Source organism: Chenopodium album, chromosome 22 (assembly GCF_948465745.1).
Source record: "Chenopodium album chromosome 22, dcCheAlbu1.1, whole genome shotgun sequence".
NCBI classification, from domain to species: Eukaryota; Viridiplantae; Streptophyta; class Magnoliopsida; order Caryophyllales; family Amaranthaceae; genus Chenopodium; species Chenopodium album.
Window position 1 is genome coordinate 13,398,602 of NC_137855.1, and position 23,693 is coordinate 13,422,294.

Here is a 23,693-nt window from a genome sequence, read left to right on the forward strand (position 1 = left end):
CCAATTTAACTTAATCTTAAAAATACTTTAATTGTTCAAAAACAAATCAATTCGCCTACAAACACCTCACAAATTCACAACCTATCTAAATTTAATCAATCCCACATTTTTTTTTTAACATCCCATCATTATCCGTTAATTTCCATCTCAAAAAAAAAAAAAAATGCAAAACTCCAATCATGTTCCCTAACCTTAAACACAAACACAAATAAATTTTATTTTTTATTTTTTATTTTTATTTATTTATATTTTCCAAAATTAGTTTCTCAATCCACAAAAAATAATTTCTTCCTAAAAACGTGTCAACACCGCTTTAACCGCGCTCTCCTCCCCTTCTCTCTCGCCGACTTTTTTCGCCCTCCGCCCATCACTCCTTTCTCACTCTTATCTTCTCCTTCTTCTTCCCCCTTTTTTTCAATTTCCCCCAAACTCCCCCCAATATAAACCCTAACTTCCCCATTTCACCTCAGATTATCGAATTTCATTTCGATTCTTCATCGTTTTGAATGTTCAATTCGTAATATTTTGTTGGTTGTGATTAATTTTTCTGGGGTGGAGAGAGGAAGAAGAGGATTGAATTCGGCGGCGAATGTCGGTGGAGAGGTCGTTTGAAGCTTGGGAAGAGGTGCAGCGACACGGCCAAGACTTGGCTGATAAGCTAGCACAAGGTTTTACTGGGTTGATTCAATCGCATATTGCGCCGCCTTCATTTGCGTGGCCTAATCCTCCCAGTACTAAGCTCTTCGATGTCGAATTCGAGTTTCCTACCCAGAATTTTGTGCCCAGGGATTTTGGGCTTGCAATTGATAATTCTGGGATTACTGGGATTTTTGATATTGGGAATAGGATAGGGCAAGCTGGGGCTGATTTTGGGGCTTGTGTTAATGGGTTGGTTCAGCAGTTTTTTTGATCGATTCCCGTGCCATTTATTCATAATGATAGTGATAAGGGTATGGTGAAGCTTCATCATGCTGTTAATGGTGGGGAGAGGAGTGATATGAGTATATTGGTTAGGGAGGAATTGGGTTCATTGGCAGAACAATGGGGGGATTTAAGGTTTTCTGAGAAATCCGAAGCCGGTGTTGATGGAGTTGCTGATGAAGAGCTTTCGGGGTTTAACCTTAAAATTGCCGGTCTTTTCGGTAAATCTCAGGTATACTACACTGTCTATGATATAGTATTGTTTTTGTTTACCTATAGTTTTAATTTGATGGTGTGGAACGAAGTTCATTTTAGCTTAATTTTTTCATTGATATAATACTTGTACTACTTGTAGTTAAATTGTTTTTAATGTCAAATTTATGATGATATTGCTCTGCTGGTTCGGGGGTAGGGTACAGTACTAAAGGTAGCTCTTGAGGTGACCTGTATAGGCTCAGTGTAGCAGCTTTGCGAAATGTTTGCTTTGCTTGCCCAAGCATTCTGATATAATTCTTTGTTCTAAAGTGATTGGTTTAAGGTTTAGATGGTAGAGAATCAGATTTCTGACTTCAGAGTGATATAAATCACTATTTTTTTTTCTCATGTGGCATTTTGATGTAGTAGGCTATGCGGCTGTTATATTGCTTTTTCATATCTTATATTGGTATAGTGATGAGTTTGTTTTTGCTTTTCCTTGATAATTTTACCTTTTTCTATTAGTCAAATTCTTACACTTATCAATTGTTTGCCGACATTTAAAATAAAGAACAACAGGTATTATCCTACCAATCCTTTCAACATAAAAATTTGTCGATTTACCATTGCCTATAGCTTGGGTTTCTGTGAATGTTTTGGACCTGGACCATCTTTAGGAAGATATCCAGTTTGTTGTTTTAGGCCCCATTCTGTTGAAAATGTTATTATTTATTTAGAAAGAATGTTTTTATTTAGTTAAGATAAGTTTGATAATTTCAGACCAAATAAGTTTAAAGAAAATAAATTCAGTCAAAATAAGTTTTGCTGCAATAAATATAAGTTTTGCCACAATTTATATAAGTTTTGACACACTTACAAATAAGTTGTGCTACAATGATTTCGTATAAGCACACATGATACGTAGAAGGTAGATATGTTGCTCTGTCTTGGTTCTTGACCTTGTCTCTGAAACATCTTATTATTTGTGTACACAGGGGACTGTAAATGTGACATCTGCTTATGACAGTAGAACCCGCGATGTTCAAAGCTCTGTTGTTGCACGTGGTGATCTATGGAGACTTGAGGCATCAAGTGGTAGCTCTACGTCAGGAACTCAGAATTCGTCTTTGTTTCTAGTCCAGCTTGGACCTCTTCTCTTTATTCGTGATACAACACTTCTTTTGCCAGTTCATCTATCAAAGCAACACTTGCTTTGGTATGGTTATGATAGGAAGGTGCGTTCTGATCTTTGTCTGTGTCTTACTTATAAAACATAGTTGATAAGGTGAATATGAATACATTATTTCTATGAAACTACCCTATCATAATAATCTATAAATCACAATTGGGTTTTCTTTGCTCACTTCAAAAAGCAATATTGTATGTCGCATGGTGATCCTAATCTCTCTGCTTCATGAGGTTTGGCAATGTGCCTCAGTGCTCCAAAACAAGCTATTTAACCTGATTTTGATCCATTTCTTCAGTTCATCTCTATTTCCTACTTTGATTCAGAATGTTTAATTAATTAAAAGTGGATGAAATATATTCTTAAATGATTTATAAGCATTCTTGCAAAACTTTTGATGCATCTCTCTCTAACCCACTTTTAAAGCCTTGACTTGAGGTCTTTTTGAGCTTTTGAAATCATGGTTCAACTTTATTAATTCTAATCAACTATGGATTTCTTACACTATTAATAGACTATAGGTGCAAGTTGCCTTCTGCTTGAAAAAAGAGGGGTGGGGGGGGGGGGGTGTTCATACATATGCAGCCTAAAACTTGTATTAGAAAGAAAAGGTGTTTAATTGACCCTTCAACCACCAATTTACCTAGATATGTATGATTATAGGTTTTCTCTGTAACAAGGTGGCTTTTGATGTCAATGATCTGTCTCAATCCTTTGGCTTGTGTAAGTTCAACTCTTCTGGCATAAATTCGAAGGCATTTCATATGAGATATTGAGATGTTACATTTGTTTTATTTTGAAGGGTTTTAATTCCTTCAAGCTGTAGTTAATCTACCTTGTTAAGTTGTTATTTTACTTTGAAGCATCTGTTATTTCTCCTGTAAGGCAGCACATGGTTAAAGAAGAGGTTTCTTTTTATGTCAAGAGTAAGGAAGAGAGGACTGAGTATTGTATGAAAAATAATGGAATGCAGTAGTTTTTGTACTGCGATTGTTTTTAGTGATTGCCCTTGCTAGCTTAACAGGATTCACAGGCTCCGTGTTACTTTGTTATTCATTTTTGTATTCAAGTGTTTTGAAAATTGCAGCTCAATTAGCATGAAAGGTAAAACCAATGATACTTGAAGATATTATTATAAGCAGTAATGTATTCTAGTTAGTTTAGTGATATGGTGCAACAGAATGCGTACATAACACCACTAGTTGTCATTTTAGTTAGAGATGCTTTTTTAAATTGAGCAATGATCACATTCAAAGAACTTAGGTGAAAAAATTGAAGTGGTAGTAGATTTTTTGTACTGAACAAATCACTTGTCTCTGAATATAACGACAAGTTTGCATCATCTCTTCATGACCTTTTGCTGATTAACAGTAGTTAAAATTGCTGGTTATTTATTTTATAAAATTAATATATTTCTCCTCATTTTATTAATATCATGAGATTGGACCTGGAAACTATGAACCAATGCCTAAAGTTGAGCGAAATGGTTTTTCTCTATAATTTTTTTAGTTTGCACAAAACATTGTGTATGAACCAACAGTATACTGTATACTCTATATGGTTAAAGGTATTTGGTGATAACAATCCGTGCTTAATTTTGTACTTGTAAGATGACTTAGATATATGGTTTATTACTGGAGTGCCATCAAGATATCTTATTCTATGGTTTATTACTTAATTCATTTGTTGTAATGAAGCTTATCTTGTCTTCTCGGAAAATTTTGTTATTAGGATTCCTTTTGTTACAGTCCCTGCTATTGGATGAATTCTGTACATGAAGGATGGTTAATGTGTTATGTAATGTTGTTTGTTTTAAATAGTCTCTAAAATTTTCCTTTATGTGCTTTGCCTTGCAGTCATTCATGGATCTACAGTTTCCAAACGGGCAGCTTACTTATGTAGCAGGGGAGGGACTAACCACTAGTGCATTTCTTCCTATTTGTGGGGGTTTGCTTCAAGCTCAGGGTCAATACCCTGGTGAAATGAGGTTCAGTTTCTCTTGCAAGGTTGGTTAGAGGCTTGTTCAACATTATTTTGCTTTTTCCCCATTTATTTTTTAAATATCCTGTTCTCTTCAGCTGGTTTCTAATTTATTTTATTGGTGTTTGCAGAATAAATGGGGAACACAAATTACTCTAATGATACAGTTGCCTGATAGATCATTTACACTTGGTTTTGCACAAGACTTGGCTTGGAAGCGTTCCGGTCTCTTGGTGAGGCCAACCATTCAATTTAAGTAAGTATGAACTTCCTTGTATCCTTACACTTTCCCTCGTGTTTTCATTATTTTCAGATCCTGTCTGGATTCCAGTGAAATCTGATTATGGTTTTCATGCTGTACTACCTCTATCCTAGGATTATAGCTTCATGTACCGAGGCTTGGTTTGTCGATGTAGTGCTGCTTAGGGTGGATTTAAAACAAGATAGAATGCTTCACTTTTCCGATAATCTGATAGTGGATTAATTTTTTGTTTATGGGCTTAAACCTAATAGGAGTGGTAAACAAGTGCCTTGGATAGCTCAAACATGCAAAGGGAAGTAGTTTCTGATTATGAAAGTTTGTATTATTTATAATTCTATTAAGAATTTAAGATGTAAGAGTAGTTTACTGGTATTAATTTTAGACATGAGGATTTCCTGATTAAGAGTTTCTTTTAAACTTTAGATATTTGAAAATTGAAGAGGTTATTAGTTGTATCCTGTTGCTGTGGCAGTTTCCTTATCACAATGGCTACTGGATAGCGTCATATCAGATTTTAGACATGAAGATTGGCACTGTTGTATTTTTTCACTTCTACAGCTTTAGGGTTCAAATCATGGGATTTCTCATTATATCTACTAAAATACCTCTTATTTTTATTTGTTAGTCTATGTCCTACATTTGGTGGAAGTGATCCTGGTGTACGGGCAGAACTTGTTCATTCAGTCAAGGATAAGTTGAATCTCATTTATGGGTGTTCGTACTCAACATATTCGTCTGCATTTGCATCTGTATCTGTAAGTTGCACAATGACCTTTGTTGCTTTATCTATTTAATTATTGCCTTTTGCTGCATAGCTTTCATTTTAATGCTCTTTTTCCTTGGTCGCATTTTGAAATTCAGCTTGAGACCCTTTAAATATCTGTATCCTTGTAGTTTTGGTGATGGTACTGAGTGCACATGGATTTTCTAGTATATTTTTGTGAATGCATAAACTGGTTAAATGACTATAAGAGATTGATAGGTATAAGTGTAATTTTGTACTAGGTTCTGCAACTGTCCTAAGATGATCTTTTCATATTTCATGAAGTATGTGGCTATCATTGCTTCATTTAGTTTTTCCCTAATTTCATCTTCAGCTATTAGGCTCATATGCTACTGAACAAGGCATCTATCGTCATGTACCCTTGATGACATGACATGACATGGCATGAGTATGGGCATGGGCATAAATCCCTTTCTGACCTTTCATTCTGCGCATAAATGGCATAAATCCCTTTCTGACCTTTCATGGGCATAAATGGCAAGATAGGGAGAGATTGCCTTTTACATGTAGATGGTTCAGTTATTTCAGTCCTGGGGTGTTTACATTGAAAACCCTAGATCTGAAATTCTGAATCTACGTCAACATGTGAAATGTTAGACCTTCATCACAAGCTTTAGGAGAGGTAGTCCCTATGAATAACTATGATGAACTAACTCGCTATCAGCGATAGCCATGATGAATTTAACTTGTTTTGCTGTTTTCTGAATTGATTTTAAATTTTCGGAACTTATATGAACTAATTTATTTGAAACTTTTTTAAAAGGTGAAAATAATACACTGTTAGTATGTGAATATTTGAACATTAAACCTTCTCTGATTATATTTGTATGAAATTGTTTTTATTACAATTATACTACCAATTATACATTCATTATTTCATATTGTAAGTTATGGGTTTTCCCAAGATCTAGCTATAGGTGAAGTTTTGCATGGAATGTGGAAGTTTACATTTTAAATTTATTTACAAATGTAAATTCAGATTAAGATGACTTGTGGCTGGACACATTACTCTCTCTCTAATGCAGTCTTGTAAAATCGTCTATTTTTGCTCATATATTTACACTTTTTTCTGCTGCAAAATTTCAGCTTGGTAGGTCTAAGTGGAACGGGAATGTTGGAAGCACTGGGATTGTCCTGAAAGCTGAGACTCCTCTCTCAAATGTTGGCAGACCTGCGTTCTCTGTACAACTGAACAGTGGCATCGAGTTTTAGCCCCTCCATGCCACATCATGTATTAACTTGAACTGTATATAGTACCACACTTGTAACATACCTCACAGCCACCTGTAAATATCGACATTTCCGTAAATACTGGTACATTGGTACCTTGTATCATCTAAGGATCCATATTATGTCTGGATTCTGAAATTTTGTGGAACTGTCTCTTCTCATACTTGGAAATGTTTGCAATAATGAATGTTCGAGCAGCTTTCAAAGTATGAAATTGGTTCACTCCTCTTGCAATCGTTATGCTAGTATGTGTAGTTGTAGAGTAGTGTTTAATCAATTAATCATATATTCATAGGTTTTATTGCATTTTACAAAGTACAAGTCCAACAACTTTTCTTCACCAAATACTAGTAACATAAACATCTAGTGCTTTGACTGCCTACCTTTATTACAAGCTACTAGTTGACAAGTTGTTTTTGCTTCCACAATTGCCATCTACTTATAAGATGAAGGCTAGAAGTGACAAGTTTTTGTCAAATAAGAATATAGACAGCATTTGACTTATTTGAGGCACATAAGTTTAGATAAGTTCATACAAAATAAGTTTCTTATTTTTGACAATTGTAAATATTTCTTTATTGACAATTGTAAATGTAGACACTTTGACTTTTTTGAGATTAAATAATTTGAAATAAGTTTCACCTGATATATTTTTATTAAATCTAAAAAAAAAGTGAAAGAAGTTCAATTGAAATTAATCTTGAGTTTTGATTTGGGGATTTTTACCCCGCCACGTGGCCCAATGAGAGTGTGACATGTGTCATCCTAAAAGGAGTCCAAATGGACTCACCTGGATTTGACACGTGGCATACAGATACTCATCAGGGAATGACGACTTTCAGGGCCTAATTCCCAAGAAAGCCATAAAGCGGCGCAGCCCACCAAATCTAGGTCAGAATGACCTAGGTAAGGGCACATTTACCAATGACCCTATAAATAGGGAGATTTACCCTATTTTGGGGACACATTTATTTATTACATCACAATCAATTCTCTTACAACAGAGAAAACACCTGATCTCAGGACTCGAGAAGATCTACTTTTACTTTTCGCTTTTTACTCCGAACACATACTAACTTGATCGTCGGAGGCAGAACTCCGAACAACCGAAGCTTCCATTTGTTTGCAGGTACATCCAGCGAGGACCCAATCTTGGTGACGTAACTTTCTCGCAGGACACATAAAAATCCCCAAAACATTTGGCACCGTTTGTGGGGAGAGTACCTCTAAGATGGTTTCTCAAGAGACTGTAACTCCTCCTGAGGACAAACGTCCAGAAGCAAAGGTCCACTCGGCCCATGATACAGATTCCCATCCAGAGGTCGAAGTATTTACGGCCAAAGATGGATCTCTTAAAACCAGACGCATCCGTTCCAAGGATAACAGGGAACGGGGCGTTGATCAGGCGGGTCCGAGTAAGTCAACCGGCCTGCCCAGGCGGCAGGACAGACTGCTCACATCACCCGAGAAGAGTTCATGAAATTCATGACGAGCTTTAAGGGGAAGATGAAGGACCTGATCTCCAAGAAAATGGCTGGACCCAACAAGGGTCAGTCGGCAAAGAGGCCCTCCCACTCTGAGAAGGCTAAGTCCGTGAAAGACAGGCAGCCCACTCCACATCCCAATATAAAGGAGGGGGGCAGGCCTTTTATCGATTAGTCCAAGTTCCGCTTCCCGGACCAGGGAAAGAGGAAGCCCATCCGGTATACTGAGCCGGATGGCAGCAAGAAGACTTACTCTGATGCTCGACTTATCATTGAGCAAAAGAGAAACAAGCAGCTTTCTGACTCGGTTTCAACGTCGACTATGCCAGACAGTTTCAGGTTTACCTCGATGAGGTATTCCCAATCTATACAGGAGAACCTGTCAGGCAGCCCGTCCGTCCATACAGGTCCTCAGATGATAGGCTCGGTCCTGTATGTGCCCCTAATATTATCCTGAGGATAGTGATCTAATATTATCCTGTGATTGTTAAAGTTGGTTTGTAAGCTGTAATTGATGGTTAGAAAAACTCTAGGAAATGAAACCTGTGTATATTTCTAAGCTAGTGATGCAACTGCTATGAATACAAGTAAATTTTGGTCATACCTCCTTAGTGTTTGATTCTTATAAAATTATGTATCAGATGGAAGCACTACAATGTAGTATTTCCCTTTTGATGCTATTTTGACTAAAGAACATTCAGGCAACTATCACTAAAGAATAAGTAACAATTAACATATGATCTATTTAAAAAACGGTTTAAAATAGATCACTACACTATCGTTAAAGGCAACTATATTACTTAAAACTGGCTTTGCATGTCTCTAACTACTGTAAACCTATTTAATTTTCAGTCAACATAAATCACGTACAACTGGTTACAATAATACGAATTAATACCTAAATGCCTAATTTAATTTTCCAAACAAACAATTGCAATTGCATAATCGCTTAATTCACATTATCAAATTCTAAAATCAATTGCATATATATCGCATAATACCTTGAGCTTGCATTACATGTTGATTATCCTCCTGAACTTCATTCTCATCCTTAGCTTCAATAATAGCTTGTTCTACATCTTCAAAAGCTTCATCTTCTTGTTCAAGTTCGAATTGAATGGGATTATGATACAAGTTTTATATATTTGACAAATCAAACAATGATCAATTAATTTGCACAATTGAATCAAAATCAAATAGATGATTAGTAATTTTTATAATTCTTACCTTCATAGTTGCTTTCAATTTGAGCTTCTCGTTCAGATCGAAATTGATGACGTTAATATCGAAGTTTTCTATAGTGTCCTATATATTTCGATTTAGATCAATTTCAATTAATTGTTTATAAGAATTAGCAATTTTGCAGAAATTGATTGATTATGGAGAAATTATGAACCCTAGAATTGATTAGAAGGAGAGAGAGAAAAAATTCGAGCTCTGATGATGAAGTTGTTAATGGCGTCAATGATGAAGTTGTAGGAGAAAGAAATTATGAACCCTAGAATTGATCCATGCTTGCTAAGTGGATGAAAGACTACATAACTGTTCTAGAGAATGAAAATTCACCTCCTCCCGGTGAAATAAGTTGCCGGAAATTTTCATTTATGGCACGTGTTGCACCTAACACCATAGTTGGTGGTGTTTTGGCTACTACGCAAAGTTTAGGGTGCTCGGTGCACCTAAGCCATACCTCAGGGTGTTGCAGCCAATTTTACATTTTTTCTTTCGTTTGGGGTTTTACGAGTTTAGGGGTTAGTGGGCTGGGCTGTGAAGATTTCGGCATGTTTTGCTTGGGGTGGTTTTGGCACGTGAGACTTTTGGTCTAGTTTATTGTAGACCAGGTCCACCCAAGATTTTTTAGTAGACTTGTAGTGATGAAATCCAAAGCCGAGATAGATACATTAAATCCTCTTAACTATGAAAATTCATATCATAATAAGCTAGAGTTGGGATTTTCCACTATTCATGTCATCATTGACTTAATTTTTTTTACCAATATATAATATATAAATATGATTATATAATATGTTATTGGATTTTTCATAATGTCTACTTTTATAAATTTATTTTTTCATAATTTTTATTAACCTCTAATTAAAAATACTAATGATCAAAGTTGTATCTCGACAGATGTGCAAATCCAACTCTAGCTTATAAAAAAAACAGATTGAGTACCATTGTGCAGTCAGTGTTATGACTAATGAGGCCTTCACGTCAATTCAACAAACTTTAGTTTGCTATCATTATAACCTACTACGTATTACTAATCAATTCTATAGTATTTGACATGACTAAATTTGATGTTTGGTTACTTGTACATGTTTTGTACTTGCACACTTGAGCGAGGCTGCAGTTTTCAGAATGGCTTTGGCAGCGGAATGAAGAGTCCAAGGAGGGAATCTTTCGTTGTATCCATTGAAGTTCAAACCAAAAATTCGATTGGAGACAATTTCAATATGTTTTACTAATCCAAAATGAATGTTGACTTTTGAGCTTCATACCTATGCTTATACCACCATACTGAAAATGAATGTTGACTTTTGAGCTGCATACCTATGCTTATTATACCTGAAAATGACCTGAACAAATGAACATCCTAATTTTTCAAAGTTTCAAACCACCTAAATTTTTCAAACCCTCGATTTTCAAACAAACAAGAGCAAAGGTTCAAACACTTAGTGCTTCAAACCTAACAAATAGTCCAAAATAAAACACAGTCTAAGTTTGGTACCTAATTATCAATTACAAACCAAGAGTGTACTTAACAAATTACAAACCAAGTTTCAAAACACAAGTTCAAATATTCTAGTTCTCAAATAAGATTAGAGGATGCAATAGGGCTTTCAATTGGATGAAGATCGGGTGATGTACAGTGGCGGATCCAGGATTTTGTGGGTGCTAGGTCACCGACTCACCGTCACCAATCGATCGCATACAAATCAATAATTAATGTATATATATTCTAAAAGCTAATAAAAAATTCATTCCAAATTTGTATACATACGGTGTACAGTAATAATTTACTGGACATCAGAGGACACTTTTATCAAATTTTAGGTCACTTTAAAAAAATTTTGGGTTACTTTTATTAATAAAGAATAAATACTTTGCAACTTATATTTATGCCAAGGTAACATTTAATCATATTAGGGTCATTTTTACTCATTTTAGGGTAACTTTATAACAGATGTATAATATTTTATTGTACATTCGATTTATTTAAAAGTTTGTCAAAATATCTTGTGGAAGAGGAGGAGGATTTGTGGCAGATAATTGACAAATCACCAGTAAAATTACAAAAAAGATTTAGAAAGAATGTAAGATTTGAGGGATGAAGGTAATAAATTAAAAAATAAATTTCAATAAGTTACCTAGTGAGAATAAAAAAGGAAAAAAAAAAAAGAAGTAACAAAGAAAGCAAAAGATAATGGAAACGCTGTTGGTGGGCTTTGATCAGTGACCTCAATATAGAGGAATGAGGCTTTAACCACTAGACTAATGAGCGCTTATGATTATTTAATGCAATGTTTAATATTTAATGGCCCTTTTTTTTTTTTTTTTTTTTTTCCTTCTCCTGGGTCAAGTGACCCACCGTGCATAAGGGTGGCTCCGCCACTGGTGATGTATGTGGCGTATCATTCTTGTTCTCCACCTCAAGCTTCATAATTGATCCACAAAGCATTTCCAATTGAGGATCCATAGAGTCTACAAAACACCAAAAAAAAAAAAACAAAAAACAAGTTACTGCCAATTGAGGACATTACTTCCTGCCAACAGTCACAAGTCACAAGAGCAATTATAAATCCCTGAATCCTAATAGTGTACAATGTGTGCACTCTTAAATTGTAAAGAAATATGGCAGGGATGGAAATGTCCAAACTAGTTCCTAAGGTAAAGCAAGTCAAACATATACCTCAGCAACTGCATAACAGTAAAGTTTCCCAACATTACATCAACAATTAAGAAAACTAGTAGGGACTGGGGAGTAATAAAACAGGAAAATAAACTAATCAAATGCTGATTAGGGCTTTACAGTCTCAGTCAAAAGTTCAAAACCAAGCAAATATAATTCAATTCCAGGATTTTAAGGGGAAAAATAGTAACCAAGAACCAGCAGACAAGTTCATTGACCCAATATGTATTTCAGTATTTGCAAGGATGTATGATAAGTTCAAAGCTAAACTTCCCAAGGAGTCTTTCATGTAAGTCAGCAAAGGAACTATTTCACTAATCACCATTTAAATATTTAAGCTACCCAATTTCTACATAGGTTAAGAAACATACTACTCCTTAGTAGGTTCTAAGTTATAATAATACAATACCATCAACTCATCAAGCATAGAAACTTGGAGAAGAAAGAGGATTGAGTCCTCAAATTGGCTTTGAATTAGAGGGCACTGAACAACTTTAATACTCCATATTCACAATTCCATTAAGCTCCTTGCCTCCTTACAAATTATTGAAATTAACAATAAACCTTTAAGATATCTTCCTTTACCTGTCAACCACTTTGATGTCCGACATGTCACTCTTACAACTAACTGAAAAGCCTTCGATAAACTAACCCGATTATTGCAATGCCGCATAATGGCCTTTTTACAACACCCTTTCCTCACTTTCAATTAGCTAACAGCAGCTACTTTCCTTCCACTTCACAAATCCATACAATTCCATCTCTTCAACCCATAAAGGGAAGAAAAACACACGAAGTTACATCCACTGCCCAAATAAGCCTTGATTCTTCTGTTTAATATGGACAGAAGTACCAGGTATGGGAGATGAAATGGTCCTCCTCCGAATCTTTGCCATGTACTTATACAATTTACTATTATTGATCCAGCTCTATGTAATTTACAATATAATGGATTTTCCCTAAAGAGAGGGGGTGCAAGTCTACTTATGGGGAATATTCTAGAAACCCTTGAATCCTTGGATAGGGATAATCTCAGCAAAATACAGTGATAAAGCAAAATCCCTGAATCCTAATAATGTACAGTCTGTGCACACTCTTGCATTGATAAAGAATATGGCAAGGATAAAGAGTGTCCAAACTAGTTCCTAAAGTACAGCAAGTAAAACTTATAACTCAGCAATTCAGCATACCAGTAAAGATTCCCAACATTACATAAGCAATTACCCATCACTATCAGCAATTTATTAAGCTACCATTTTCGGAACAAACATAGCTTACATTTCCATTTGCATCCATCTACATTATACACAGCATGTTTTATAAATAAAGATCATTGAACAACCAAAAAAGGGGTGAATGCATGATCAACTCATTCCAATTACATCAAAAAAAAAGTTGTGTTAGATGATTTTTATTAAACACTAAATATATCAAGACATAAATTTCTCAACACAAGAAATTATAACATACCTCCTTCGGCTCTAGGATCAGTTCCACGTTGCCAAACATAAGTCATCCCATCCCAAGCAGTACTAGCCAACAACCCTTCGTCAAAAAAACTCATATCGATCCCGCCTGGGGAATCAGTATGAAGATCATACTTCTCAATTAAAGCATCCTCCACCGTAAAATCCCACATACAAACCGTGTAATCTAAAGAAAAACTCATAACCATGTTCCGGCGATGTGGCGAAAACTTAACCTTCATTACAGCATACTCATGACCAGAAAGAACAGCAATGGGAGTCCTAATACTCCTCACATCCCAAACCCGAACCATATTATCCACCGCCCCGGTAGCCAGCAAATAATCATCATACATATTCCAATCACAAGACAAAATCTCATGTTCATTACCAAGTATGGTCATAGTAGAGCGCGGGTTTCGAACATCCCAACACCGAACCGTGTAATCCCCGGAAGCCGAGGCGAAAACATTGTCAAGCAGGGGATTCCAAGCAACAGAATAAACACAATAATCATGTCCCTTGAAGGTGCGCACACGGGTGGGGTTATCAACAGTCCAAAGATTAATTGTATGATCGAAAGAACCGGAGATGAAGGAATTACTGCGTTTTGGGCTCCAATCGACGGAATAAGCTTCATCGCTGTGTCGAACGAAAGAGCGACAAGGGTTTTGTTGAGGGGGAAGAGAGGTGTCGTACAGTTTGAGGGAGCCGTCGGCAAAGGCGGCGACGAGGAGGTTGTTGTCGGATTTGGACCAGGAGACGTCGTTGATGCCCTCGGCGGTATCGAAGAAGGTGAGCTCGGAGATGGGGGTGGGAGATGATGGGGTGGGGGAGAGGTCGAGGATGTGGAGGCAGCCATTGCCGTTCTTGCCGAAGTTTTTGGTGGTGGCGACGGCTAAGCGGTGTTCGTAGAAGGGGCTGAATTTGACGGAGCAGCCCTGGAAGGCGGTTTTGAACACCGGCATGATTGGAGTTGATTTGCTCTGGTGATTGTGTAGGGTTTGTCTACTAGGTTGGTGGGTGGATTATGAATTTATGATGGTCGTTTCTCAACAAATGATGTAGATTAGGGTTGTACAATTGTGGGGGAAATAACCTAAATTAGCCCATTTTAATTAGTGTTATATTATTGTCAAGCCCAACATCCAATATACATTAAACCCTAACCTTAGGGTGTCCTTATTCTATCAAGTCAATTCGTGAAGCAAGTCAAGCCCTACATCTTGTAAGGAATTAAGCCTGAAACGTTTCAACACTTGTTAAAAACTAATTTAAGAATATAATATGTTAAAACAACAATTATGTATCGCTCATTACCTCAAAGAACATAATACTTAAATTCAAATAACATAATAGCTAAATTTAAAGAATATAAGGGCTAAATTCAAAGAATATCGGCGCTAAAACAAATACTTCCTCCGTTTCTTATTAGTTGATGCGTTTCATTTTGGCGCGTATATTAAGAAAGAAAGCAAGAGATGTGCAAAATACCAAAATACCCTCTCATTCACTCTCTGACATTACCCCCCACCACAGGTACAACAACCACAACAGAGGTAACCAACCTCCACATCAGAGACCACAACAGGTTGTTACTTCTCCTTCTGATTCTGGCCTATCAGAAATCAAAACTATGTTAGCCAATATGCAAAAGCAGATGCAGAGTAGGGATGCGCAAATTGATTCGATCCTAGCACATATTAAAATCATAGATAATCAAATTGCGCAACTTTCCTCTACTCTACAAACTTGCCAGCAGGGAGCCCTACCATCGCAGCCAGTACAACCTACAGATCACGTGAATGCAATTACCCTGAGAAGTGGTTCAAAATACGATGGGCCTTGTTGTTACTAGCCCTGCAGGGCCCCAGGTTAAAACTAACTCTTCTGATAATAAATTGCAGGGTACAACTCAAGATAAGATCGGAGATGTGCAGTCTTGCTATCAAACTTCCATTCCCTAATAGACATTTAAAGAGTAAGTTGGATAAGCAATTTGGTAAGTTTCTGGAGATTGTCAAAAATTTGCAGGTAACAATTCCTTTCACAGAATTAATTACTCAAGTTCCAGCATATTCTAAATTTATAAAAGAAATTTTGACTAGAAAAAGATCTATTAGTGAGGTAAAGACAGTTGCTTTTACTGCAGAATGTAGTGGTATATTACAAAATAAATCTCCACCTAAACTAAAAGATCTGGGTAGTTTTTCTATTCCTTGTCATATTGGTAATGTGATAATTGATAAAGCTTTATGTGATTTGGGTGCTAGCGTACGTGTTTTTCAATTATCTGTGAACTCTAAATTAATTATGGGTAAATTAAAAGCTACCAATATTACTCTACAAATGGCCGATCGTTCTGTTAAATACCCTTTAGGTGTTTTAGAGGATGTTCTTGTTAGAGTAGGTAAATTTTATATACGTGTTGATTTTGTTATTGTTGATATTGAGAAAGATTTACAAATTCCAATTATTTTCTTACATTATGTGTAGGGGATGATAATATTACTTTTAATCTAAATAATGTCCCTAAAAGCCCCATCTTAGAGGAAAAGTGTTATAGTGTTGGTGTGGTTGATATAAATAATTTTTCTAATAAGCCCCAAGCTCTCGTTAGAGATCCCTTGGAGGCGGTATTTTGTGTTACATCTTCCGCAGGAAAAACTACTACATGGAAAGATGAAGTGGATGCAACGAGTATCAAGAAACCACCTGATCGTACCTTGGAGACGGGCCCGGTCGGGCGCGAGAGCGCGTCAGCAAATATGGCCAACTTCAAAACGCCATAACTTTTGCGTTTCTTAACGAAACTTTGCGTGTGACCAATCGTTGGAAAGCTCTTCAAGTCTACTTTCCAATGAAATTAGAACCATTGAATTATCATTTGCATAAAAAAATTTATGAGCAAAATAGTGAACCTGACTTGTTTTTGCCTCTCTTCCTACTAACACTTTGTTCCTTTCTTGCTCAAAATTGTACTAAGGTGATGCATTGCAATGCTTGGGATGGTGGTGGTTACGGGTTTGATGATGTGGGGTAGTCACTTGGGTTACTAACTTCCCTTTAAGCCAATGGGAACATTGTTTGATTTAGCTTGGGGGGGATTTCTTGTACATATATAGGCACTCTTTCTTTCCCTTCTCTTTTTATTTTCTTTGGTGTGCTTAGTTTAGTTTTATTGCTTTCTTAGTCTAGTTTTTATTTCTTTATTAGTCTAGATTTTATTGTTTTCCTAGGTTAGATTTATTGCTTTCAAAAAATAAAAAAAATTCAAAAATACGTTCCAATGAATTATGAATCATGCTTCCCTGTGCCCCTTGATTAAAGTTTTTGGAATTGTTTTGATTCTTGGTTATTGATGATAAATATTGTGGATTAGTTGATCATGATTGTATGTTTGATTGCCTTGAAACCTAAATATGCGTCAATTTTGCCAAACTACTTGTGAATATAGTGCTTGACTAGTTGATTGTTGAGGAATGTGTGTTAGTTCCTGGTATGTCAATGAAGTTGAGTATTGGTTTTTAACTTTGAGTAATGTTTGTATGACTCATTATTATGCACATTGAGGAGGACGAAGGCATTTGTTCTTTTAGGTAGCCTTCAGATGATATTAGATACATTTGTTCCCTTCTTGCTACCCATGTTGTTTCCTTAATCTTTTATTGTTTATTTAGCCACATTACAAGCTTAATTTTGCCCCATTGGTTACTAGTCCCAAGCTTAGCTTGGGGGAGCTATTAGTTAGTGAGGTGAGGGAGTTATAGTGTGCACATAATTTGCACAATTTGGGTGGATATGATAAGTTATTTGTTCTTGTATGTTAATTGGAAAAAAATGAAAATTGTTGTTCATAGTTGAAAAATTTTCAATGTGAGATAAAAAGAAAAAAAGGAGCAAAAGAAAAAAATTGTTTCAATATGCAAGTGTTCTAATTGAAGGTTACTTAAAAAAAAAAAAAAAAAAAAGAAAAAAAAGAAGTGTCATATTCGTAATTTTCTCTTTATTATTACAAAGACTTTTTATAAAGTTTAGTATTGCAAGCAAGTAGAAAAAAATTTCCCAACCTTGTGATACATGGGAGATAAGAGAAAGAGGGGGAGGCAGGGAGATAGGAACATCTACATATTCGAACGCTAAACTTGTAGCCATTGTCATATTCGTAATTTTCTCTTTATTATTTCTTTTAAAGGATCTTTATTTTAGATGTGTTTCTAAAACTAGTGGGATAGTTGTTGTTACATAGTTGATGCTTGATCATGCTTAGTCACTCCTACTTTATTACCTTTGATGGATGTTTAAGTAAAAGCATTATGTGACGGACGTTTTTGGGCCCTTTTGTTTCATGAAATCGGTTTGCTATGTGAGTACTTTGCATAAAGATAGTTCTGGGATTTCTATTGTTTCTTTTGTTGGGGTTGATGGTAAAAGGTATTATTGCCAAACTGGAGTGTAATAGAAATTAGAATTTCATTTAACTTTGTTTCGTATCTGAAAGTAGAAGATTGTGCTATTGATATCACAGAGGAGAGATCTAAATTTCTCTCTTTTGTATGAATTAATCTATCGATCAGTCAAATAAACATACAGTTTTAGATTCGGTGTCTTTTACTTATGTATTTAATTTGGGTGAATGGCGAGTTGCTGAAGGAATAGTATGGTCTTATGTGGCAAAAAAAAGTTAGGATTTGGGTTTTATGTGGCAACAAGAAGGAATGTTGCCCGACATTATTGCCTTTTGGATGGAAGCCAAAACTTGTGCCACTAATTCATCCAGTAATTTTCCACAAAGTTCTTATGCTGTTTGTTTAGTGTACACAAACTTCAATTCTTGTATGAAAATTTATGTCTAGGGTAGCAGTTTGGTGTGCGAGTGTGGTCTATACCTTAGCATTATGTCTGATTCTTTGGCTTTCGTGTATGAAAATTTTATGTCTAGGGCAGTGACTGTAAAGAAATGACATAATGTTTTTCACTTTATGTGAATTGTTTGGTAGCTAACAATTACGTTATTATTTTGCTCTAAGATAAGCACTCTCGTCGAGGATTGCAAGCAAAGGTGCATCAAAAGGATGAAGCTGTTGAAATATCTGAGGAGAACTGACTTGGAGTCCTATTGCTTTGTTCTTTCAAAACTTGGCCTTTGTGACAACCCTGATTACATGAATTATGATTGTATAACGATTACTAAGTTTTCATTGCAGTAATGAATATTTTGCCTTTAATCTTCTTGCTTCTATATTCACTTCAAGAAGTCCTTTGTTGGTTTAAAATCAAAGGTGCTAATGGTAACTGAGATTAGAAATATTAATGCATCCTTCCATTTTGTCTTAATTTGTATACAGTGCGTAAAGTGATTCAAAGTTCCCATGTAATAAAGCTGAGTGTAGCAATATCAGTTCTGGCCGACGAATGTTTGATTTTTTGGGGGAGAAATGCCCTTTTGTAAACATAGCATTTGCTTTGGCTACTTTTGTAATCCCCCGTATTTTTAAATATTTTATAAATGAAAAATTATTTTATTTATAATATTTATTTGTTATTTTTCATAATTTAATTTCAAAAGTTTCAAATTATTAATCTGGGTCGAAAATTATTTGAACAAATTATTTTATGCACCTTTATTCTACAATTTATGTCCAATCATACAAGCCTAACCCATTTGTTTACTTAATCGACCCATTATTTTTATGAGGCCCAATCTTTCTTTTTACCCTACAATAATTCTCTCCTATAAATATCCCATGAATCTTCAAAAATTTCCCACACAAAAAGGTTAGTCTTATTTTCATCCTCCTTTGTTTCTTTATTTTGCTTAATGTTAATTTAATTGTTTTGGGTTTTGATTTTAGTATAAAGATTATATTTTTAGTATCAAATTATATTTTAATGGTATAAAGATTATAAATTTCAGATTATATTTATGTTATAAATTTCATATTTTATGAATTATAAACCTAGGGTTTCAATTTATTGAAAATCATGATTTTAGGGTTTTTATGAACAATTGATTTAGGGCTTTTATAGTAATGATGTTTTGAAATTTTGGTGATTATAACTACTGATTAGTTTAACTTAATTCCAGATTATTTTGAACACATAGATTCGTGTTTTAATTTTTAGATTTCCGTTCATTAATATTAATCCCGTTTTAATCCCGACCAGGTTCTAAACTCATCCGATTTTGACAAAAAAGTAGTGTTTTCCATGTGGAAACCACGTTTTAAGAAAGACTCACTACCTTTGGTAGTGAGCACCACCCTCTCGAGGCCAAATTCAGCCTCTAAATATGATTTTCGGGCAGTTTTTGATTTTAACGAAGTTTTTACATACTTAAAATATTATCCTTGAGTTTGATTAATAAAATTAATTATGTTTAAAGTTAATTAAGCATAAATATATGTTTTTATTGAAGTTTCAAGTGTTGGAAATAGTTTCTAAGTACTACTTTTGATGTTTTATAAAGAGGGTTTAATCACCCATTAAAAAGAGAGATTTTAGGGGTTTTTATATAATTTTTAGATTTTTATTAGACTTTCAACTTGCTGTAATTTCATGTATAAGAGTGTATTTTAAGGTTTTTACGAAGAAAATTTAAAGAACTATATATAAGCCTTTAATTTTAACTAAAAGGAAGATTTTAAAGTGTTGTTTGATTTGGATTTTGAAGGTTTTAAAGTAAGTTAGTATTGCTGTAAATTTGATTGATTGGGTATTGATTGAGATGTTATTATTTGGCTTAGGAGAGGAGTTTATTGAAGGTGATTTCTAGTTAGTAAAGTGGCATACTAATTCGTTTGCTCAAGGTACGTACAAGTTACAAAACCTTGCTTTTAGGTGCATGTTTAAGGACGGATCGAGAACTTAGTATCATGTCTAGGGATGACTGGGTTAAATTGTTTGGTTATACATTGTGAATTTCCTTTGACGTGCACTATTCCTTATTGTAATTATTGGTTATGTTCTAATTATGCAAGGTGCGCTTAGAGGCAAAGGTATGTGATTGGTGAAATGACTTAATTATTACTCATTCATGATTTAATGAAATAGGATGAGTAAAGGAATGGTTCATGTCTTATAAGACAAGGTTAAGAGTTTGGGTGCCTTATGCACTCAAGGTGTTTATACACCGAGGTAGTAAAGGAATAAATAATAAATGTTGCTTGCCACTAATAAATCAAGAATTGAAATTGAAAAGTTGCTTTACTTGATTGAATTGATATTGGATTGATTGTATTGTTATGCATATGAGTCATCACCAAGTCTAAACCTGTAAATCACGTAAAGTGCAAGATGGATGAGCAATAAAACTCTGGATTGGTGCACTTCTGGAGTAATGACAATCAGGGGTTGGGGTACATGGGGTATTAGCCGTGTACTTTTCTCGAGGCCGTCTGATCTACGAGTCTCTTATTTCAAATATTTTTCAAAACTAGGAGTTAGGTGAGATCTCATACTAACTACGGTCACGGAGTCGCGCCCGTGGTCGTTGGATGTTTATTGATGTTTCCGAAAGGAGGCATGGGGTTTTTCTTTTATTGATGTTCCAAATGGAGCATGGGTTGGACAACCTTGTCTATTGCGTAATCCAATGAATAAAAATAATGATTTACCTATTATTAATTAATGGAGTCTTAGTAGTCGTGTGTTGAGTCTATAATTTAATGATGCATGATGATTGATTATTAGTAGCATGTTATGGATTTCTTAATTTATTTTGCAGCTTGTATGTACTCAGCTTTGCTGATTGCGTGCTTTGTGTGTCTTTCTTTGGTCATGGCCTTCGCCTTTCAATGACCCTGTGACGATCCAATTTTTACACTTGTAATATTGGGGAGCAGAATTACCACAGGTTCTTACACATGCAGCATTCATCAGAGTTGTGGGATCTTGAGTAGAGAGTTGGTTGTTTGCATTTTATTTCTTTTGCAAGTTTGAATTTATTTTAATTCGATTTTATTCGACACTATTTCTTTTGGGTTTGAATTTATTTGAACACTGAATTTAATCACTTACTACTTTTATTGGGTTTTGAATAAGGGTCTTAATGGTTCCAAGTTGTATGACTTAATTTGGTTTCATTCGTTGGTTTTGAAACTTATTTATAACTGATTTAGTTTTTCCGCTGCTATTTTCTGATAAAGCCTTAACGTTTGAACACGTGGCGGTAGCACGCCAGTAATTCTCTTGAATATTATTCAGGGTCCTCAGAGGTTTAAAGAGAGAATTATTGGGGTGTTACAAAGTGGTATCTGGGAGCTTTGGTTCGATTTAATTACCACTAAAGTTACTTTAAAAGTTTTTGGGCGCCTAACGTTTTAAATCTTATGATTCTGGATTTTATGACGTGATTTAAGGTTAAACTTTAATTTCAAAAAAATTATTTTATTTTAATTAAAATAATTCGGCAATTTAAATAAAATATATGTATTTTTTATAAATTACTATGTTATTAATTATTTTTGAAATTAGTTGAATCTGCGTACTTATTTTATTCTTTGATCCTTAGTATTATTTATTTTATTTTATGTGTGAGATTTGGGTAGTCTTAAGAAGGGCATATAGGACAGATGATTTCTTTCTATGTGCATTATAATTTAATTCTTGGTGCCATTTATTTTGATTGTAGTTTTTATGCAAGTTATATTTAATTGTATATGTTCTATATAATCATGCAAATTTGGGTGTTGTGATCACCTAGAATCATGTGTAAGGATTAAAGAATACAATATAGATTAATTTGTGATGATTTGTGCAATGTAATGTGTATGTATGGATGATCATTATATGAAGCATGTAATTATGTGACTATTTGGTTATGCTTATTTAATGATGTTATTTATTATTTATTTGGTGCTTTAGGTTATTGGTAAGATCTATATTTTTATTATTTAATATCTCCTTCAATTTTTGCAATCAATGAGTGTTTATTTGAGAAACCTTATGATCAAATTAGGAATGTACTTGGAGAATTGATGAATATATATATTTGGTGATGATAAACTACGTGAGAGGAGTGTATGAATTTTGCTTTGGTCAAGCCGCATACTTTAAGGAGAGTGGAGACCCTGCTTTTTTGTAGAACTAGGTAGTGAAAGATGAGTTTTTGTTGTTTTGAATTGCCATGAGAATTTGAGGAGCATAACTTTGGTGGAAAGAGAATAGGGATACGATTCGTGAGACAATTGACTTTTGTTGGGAGTATTTGAAAACCAAGTTGGAGAGAAGAAAATTTTGAGGAGCCCATGGATTCATAAACATGGAAATATAAATCAGGCCTTTTGGGTTAATTAATGTATTAACAATCATTATGGATTTAATGAATCGAGTATTTCCATGAGTACAGTAATTCGATAAATATATGGCTTTATTAATGATATCTTGCTATACTTGAAGAGTGAGGAGAATTATAATAGACATTTGAGGATTCTGTGACATTTTAGGGACGACTTGTAATATGCTCAGTTTTCGAAGTGTGAATTTTTATTAATGAAAGTAAGTTTCATTTTGGGACAAAAAAAATTCAAGTGCTGAGTAAGTGGTCTACACCTAACAATGTGACCGATATAAGTTGTTTATTGGGATTAGATGTTTAAAGAGGGTTGTAAAGGACTTTTGAGGATTGTTGTATATACATTGATGAAAGAGAGTTAGTTTGAATGAGATGAGAAGTGTAAACAAACCTTTTAACTCTTAAAGAACATTTAATCGTTGCACTTGTTTTAGTCTTGCCTAATAGGAGTGGTGGCCTTGAAGTTTTTACTTAATGGATGTGTGTTGCAACAAAATGGAAAAAAATGATAATGCTTCTTGCCAAGACAAATCTTATGAGACCAATTACCCTACCATGATCTTGAGATTGCGTATATATTGTTTACATTGGAGATTCATTTGAAATACAGTGTCACCTGTAAGATTTTTACAGCTCTTAATAGCCTTTGGTTGTTAGCTAAGGAGAGCTAAAGAGATTATTGAGTGCCTATGATTTGAGCTATTCAAATTTGAGGAAATTATAGAATAACAAGTTATGGATAAATTATTGCAGAAAGAAGAAATGAAAAAGAAATGCCTAATGATATTATTGAGGTGAGTTACGGGGGCGTAACTCTTTTCTTTAAGAGGGGTAGAATGCGATGTAATTTCGCGATTTTTACCTCAATTATGCTATTTATTGCTTGAGTTTGCATTATTTTGCTTATTAATATGCACTATTGTTGTATTTACATGCAATTAAAGTATGTAAACTTTGGCCAAGTACGAGTCTATTAA

At 34.7% G+C, this 23,693-nt stretch overlaps 1 protein-coding gene and 1 pseudogene across 2 annotated transcripts; one reads left to right on the forward strand and one right to left on the reverse strand.

Annotated features, from left to right (window-relative positions):
• Positions 1-286: 286 nt before the first annotated feature.
• On the forward strand, positions 287-6,772 carry LOC145605106 (uncharacterized; annotated as a pseudogene). Its single transcript, XR_014105003.1, has 7 exons — positions 287-1,153; positions 2,112-2,401; positions 2,983-3,025; positions 4,159-4,308; positions 4,414-4,538; positions 5,170-5,299; positions 6,415-6,772. The product of XR_014105003.1 is annotated as an uncharacterized LOC145605106 (transcript).
• Positions 6,773-11,365: 4,593 nt separating this feature from the next.
• Positions 11,366-14,461, reverse strand: LOC145604874 (peroxisome biogenesis protein 7-like). Its single transcript, XM_081660858.1, has 2 exons — positions 13,426-14,461; positions 11,366-11,747 (listed from the first exon to the last, which is right to left on the reverse strand). The coding sequence occupies exons 1-2, from the start codon at positions 14,387-14,389 to the stop codon at positions 11,578-11,580; spliced, it is 1,134 nt and encodes a 377-aa protein (XP_081516984.1). The 5' UTR covers positions 14,390-14,461; the 3' UTR covers positions 11,366-11,577.
• Positions 14,462-23,693: the final 9,232 nt, after the last annotated feature.